Source organism: Sinocyclocheilus grahami, unplaced genomic scaffold (assembly GCF_001515645.1).
Source record: "Sinocyclocheilus grahami isolate Dianchi unplaced genomic scaffold, SAMN03320097.WGS_v1.1 scaffold1229.1, whole genome shotgun sequence".
NCBI lineage: Eukaryota > Metazoa > Chordata > Actinopteri > Cypriniformes > Cyprinidae > Sinocyclocheilus > Sinocyclocheilus grahami.
Genome location: NW_015506408.1, coordinates 133,326 through 137,139, shown reverse-complemented (window position 1 = coordinate 137,139; position 3,814 = coordinate 133,326). Strand labels below are relative to the sequence as shown.

The 3,814-nt window shown below is 37.9% G+C and overlaps 1 protein-coding gene across 1 annotated transcript in view; it reads left to right on the top strand.

The window, feature by feature from the left end:
* Positions 1 to 3,814, top strand: part of LOC107568264 (E3 ubiquitin-protein ligase RNF13-like) — a 35,891-nt gene that overhangs the window by 3,409 nt on the left and 28,668 nt on the right. Inside the window, exons 2-3 of the mRNA XM_016254199.1 lie at positions 1,041 to 1,177; positions 1,275 to 1,355. Coding sequence (XP_016109685.1) covers positions 1,064 to 1,177; positions 1,275 to 1,355 — 195 coding nt within the window. The 5' untranslated portion in view covers positions 1,041 to 1,063. The remainder of the gene's footprint in view (positions 1 to 1,040; positions 1,178 to 1,274; positions 1,356 to 3,814) is intronic.

Sequence of the window (3,814 nt, the reverse complement as noted above, 5' to 3'; positions counted from 1 at the left end):
TGTCTCGCGGGCTTCACAATAATGGACGTGGAAAGTCGACGTATACGTAAAGCGACTGAAGCGATTGAAAGGAGGACTAAGAATCTCCAACGACAACTGGCAGTGCTACATTTGCTACAAGTGCCTGCACTTCAGCGTCCGTCCATCTATCGCTGTTCTCCATACTTGCGAAATAAGTTGACATGTTTACATGGTGTTTTAAATCATGGCAGGTGAGGGCGTTTTCATAGGCGTTTGGCCAATCAATGTCTACTTACGTCACGATTAGTACCAGTTGTGCTGGTTAGACCCTGCTCCGGAGTAGGAGCTAATTTGGTTCTCGAAAAAGGCAGTCCGGTACTAAAATCGCTCCCAGTTCCGGCGGTGCGAACACGCCGAAAAGTGGGTAGTTCCACAATTAGTTCTGGTACTATGAAAAGGTCGAAAAGGAATCAAAAAGGAATGGAGATCGCGATTCGACAGAAGCTGTGATTGTCGTGCGGATCTTTCAGTGAAGCACTCTATTTTTTTTTTTTTTTTGCGTAACTTGTCAGTGAACTACGGCTATGTGTAGTAAATGCTGCTCAATCTGAAAGCACGTGATGATGATGATGATTTCCTGCTGATTACAGAACCGGCTTTACCAACAAAATGCGCATGACAATCGCATTCGATTAATTGTGCAGCTCTATTGTCTTCTACACAAATCTTTTCAAAAACACAAAGGAAAATTGACGAGGGTGAAGGTTCAGCTGGCTATCATGGTCCTGTTAGCCCTCTATGTGCATCATTATCAGGGCAAAAAGCATCTCGATTGACGACTGTTTGCGACTGTCTATTCTGGCTAAATATATTTTTGAAACCTTAGCAATTTGCATACTGTTTGCATTATGCTGTAACTCATATTTCACTAGTGCTCAGTTCTTTCCCAAGCGTTCAGTATATCCGATCATCTGCTTCCTTTGAACGTACAAACAGGGTTGCATTGGCCCTCAGAAATGGGAAATGTTTTCTGGGGACTTTCTGCTGATGTCTAATGCATCATTTCCTTTCGTTTGCAGGTGTAGTTGAAGCAGGTCTTAAGATGCTGCTCTCTTTGGGGATGCTGATGCTCTCGGCCACACAGATTTACACCATTTTCACGGTTCAGATATTCGCTTTCCTCAATCTGCTGCCCGTGGAGGCCGATATATCAGCTGTACGTTTCTGACACGTGTGCAGCAACAGTAAATTGATATGCAACATTTAAACACATGGTTGCCAGACAGTAATTCATGGTTGCGTTTGCTTTTCAGTATTCATTTGACAACAAAACAGAGAACTTTGATGACTTGCCAGCTCGATTTGGCTACAGGCTGCCCAGTGAAGGACTAAAGGTGAGTTAGCTATATTGATGAAAGACACAGTATCTTAAAAAAAAAAAAAAAGGGTTTTCTGACTATTATACAGTAGGTCCGTTCCAAACCCTAATGATCTGCCTTTATTTTGCTTTAGCTTGATTGTTTTTGTTTTTAAAATGAGTAAAGCAGGATTCACTGTTGGAGTCTGTAAAGTTTGTGGTTTATTAAAAATACAAAGGTAAAACATGACGTTTGTGCCTGATAAGTGTGTTTTGATAATTACATAATTGCATAATAATGCATATATCATAAATAATCATGATGGTTATATAAACTATTTAAATTTGTTACAAATGGTTGTCATCCCAAACATTTCTTGAATATAGAAATGCACATTTTATTTATCTTTTTTTCCTTTATTTTAACATTTGCATATTATTTAGAAATATTCTTGCCCATCATTGGTCACATCACCTTAATAACAACAATAAATGTGTATAATACAATATTCTGGTTGGCTGGATTAAAAAATATTTGTGTTAATATAAAATATACAAAATAGATATAGAAAGGTTTTAATTATTCGGAAATATGTAAATAATTTTTATTATTTAAATGTGCAATTTAAATAACTTATTTTACTTGCAAATATTAAATAAATCTTTAAATGTGTATTTTTATGTACTGGTAATATGTAATATATAATTAATTCACTGCAGTTTAAAAGCATAGGTTAAATATGTTTTATTTATTTTCTTTTTTGAAAAATAGTAATACTTTTGTTTAGCAAAGAAATTGATCAAAAGTGACAGTAAGGGCATTTTATAATGTTACAAAAATCTCTAGTTCAAATAAATACTGCTCTTTTGAACGTTTTATTGAATTGAAATTTTTTTTGCTAAATATCACTGTTTACTGTATTTCTGATCAAATAAAAACAGCTCTGTTGCACAGAAGAGACTTTCAGTTTCAAAAACATTAAAAACCAAACTTCTGAATGGTAGTTTAAGTTACATTACACTTAGTGTACAATTATCAACAAAACAATTATGAGTTTAAGGAGCGTTTCGTATGAATGAAGTGTTTCATATGAACTCTTTGTGGTATACATATGTGGTATACACATGACAGTTCTCGAGGAGAGTTTATGCAAACGTCAGCTGTTCCAGATTGTTTACCAGCACCCTGACGGTGTAAAAGCGGTTAAAAATAGATGTTTTGACCTGACCCCCAGACCTCAAACATGGTGATTGAGTCTAGTTTAGGGAGTCTCTGGCACTGTCCATGTGACGAGTGGAGATGACTGACCCAAAACTGCTGCACTCACGCTCCACGGCTTCGCTAATGTGAGACCTTACTCTCATCTGCAGCGCTCATGACCGCAAAGCAGAAACGTCATCAGAGAAGATCTGCAAAACTGGCCGAATGACTGCTCGATCTTAAGGAAACATTGTGTAATAAAGTTGGTGTAGGGTCAGAAGCCAGTGAGATGTGTTTTTAAGAGACATTTGGATGATAACCAATGGTCTTTAATAGCGTAACTGGCCGATATTCAACAAATAAATGGGCTAAATGACTAAAATCCTTTAAGCAATCAATCTGTCTTAGTCTTCATCAAAAACAAGAACATTTGTTCCCATAATTTATTGTTGAAGGTGGTGAGTTTGTTGCGGTTTTGAAGTCTGTAACGGTGCTGATTGAAAGGTTTTTAACTGCTGACAGTCTAAAGACACTTCAATGCTAGAGAAAGCTCTGACGGAGCATTTTACGAAGAGTAATGCGTAAGATGCTTTGCGAGGGTGTGGAGGTATCCAACTCCGATTAAAATCAAGCAGGAATACACTGAATTGAGTTTCCAAAGGCACAGTTGGCTGCTCAACAGATGGCTGCAATGCAAGTTAACTAAGGCAAAGTTAAAGTTTTTGGTCCCACTTTATATTAAGTGGCTTTAAAGGGATAGTTCACCCAAAAATGAAAATTTGATGTTTATCTGCTTACCCCCAGGGCATCCAAGATGAAGGTGACTTTGTTTCTTCAGTAGAACACAAACGTAGATTTTTAACTCCAGCCTTTGCAGTCTATCAGTCGTATAATGCATGACAATGGTAACAAAATCTATGAGAGTAAAAAAAACGTGCACAGACAAATCCAAATTAAACCCTGCGGCTCGTGATGACACATTGATGTCCTAAGACACGAAACGATCAGTTTGTGCCAGAAACCGAACAGTATTTATATAATTTTTTTTACCTCTAATACACCACTATGTCCAACTGCCTTTAGTGCGCGCACGGAATCCGGTGCGTGAGGTGTGTACGCGCTCTGGCGTAGTTTACGTTAATGGGTGTGTTGATATCCAGCCGAAGAGCAATCAACCATAACTTCAGGCGAGCAGGCTCAGAAGTTGGGAATACGTGGAAAGTCCCCACTCCCGAATGAGTTCGCACGAGAGAACGTAATCTTTTAGTTTTAAGTCGGTTTGAACAATCCGGATA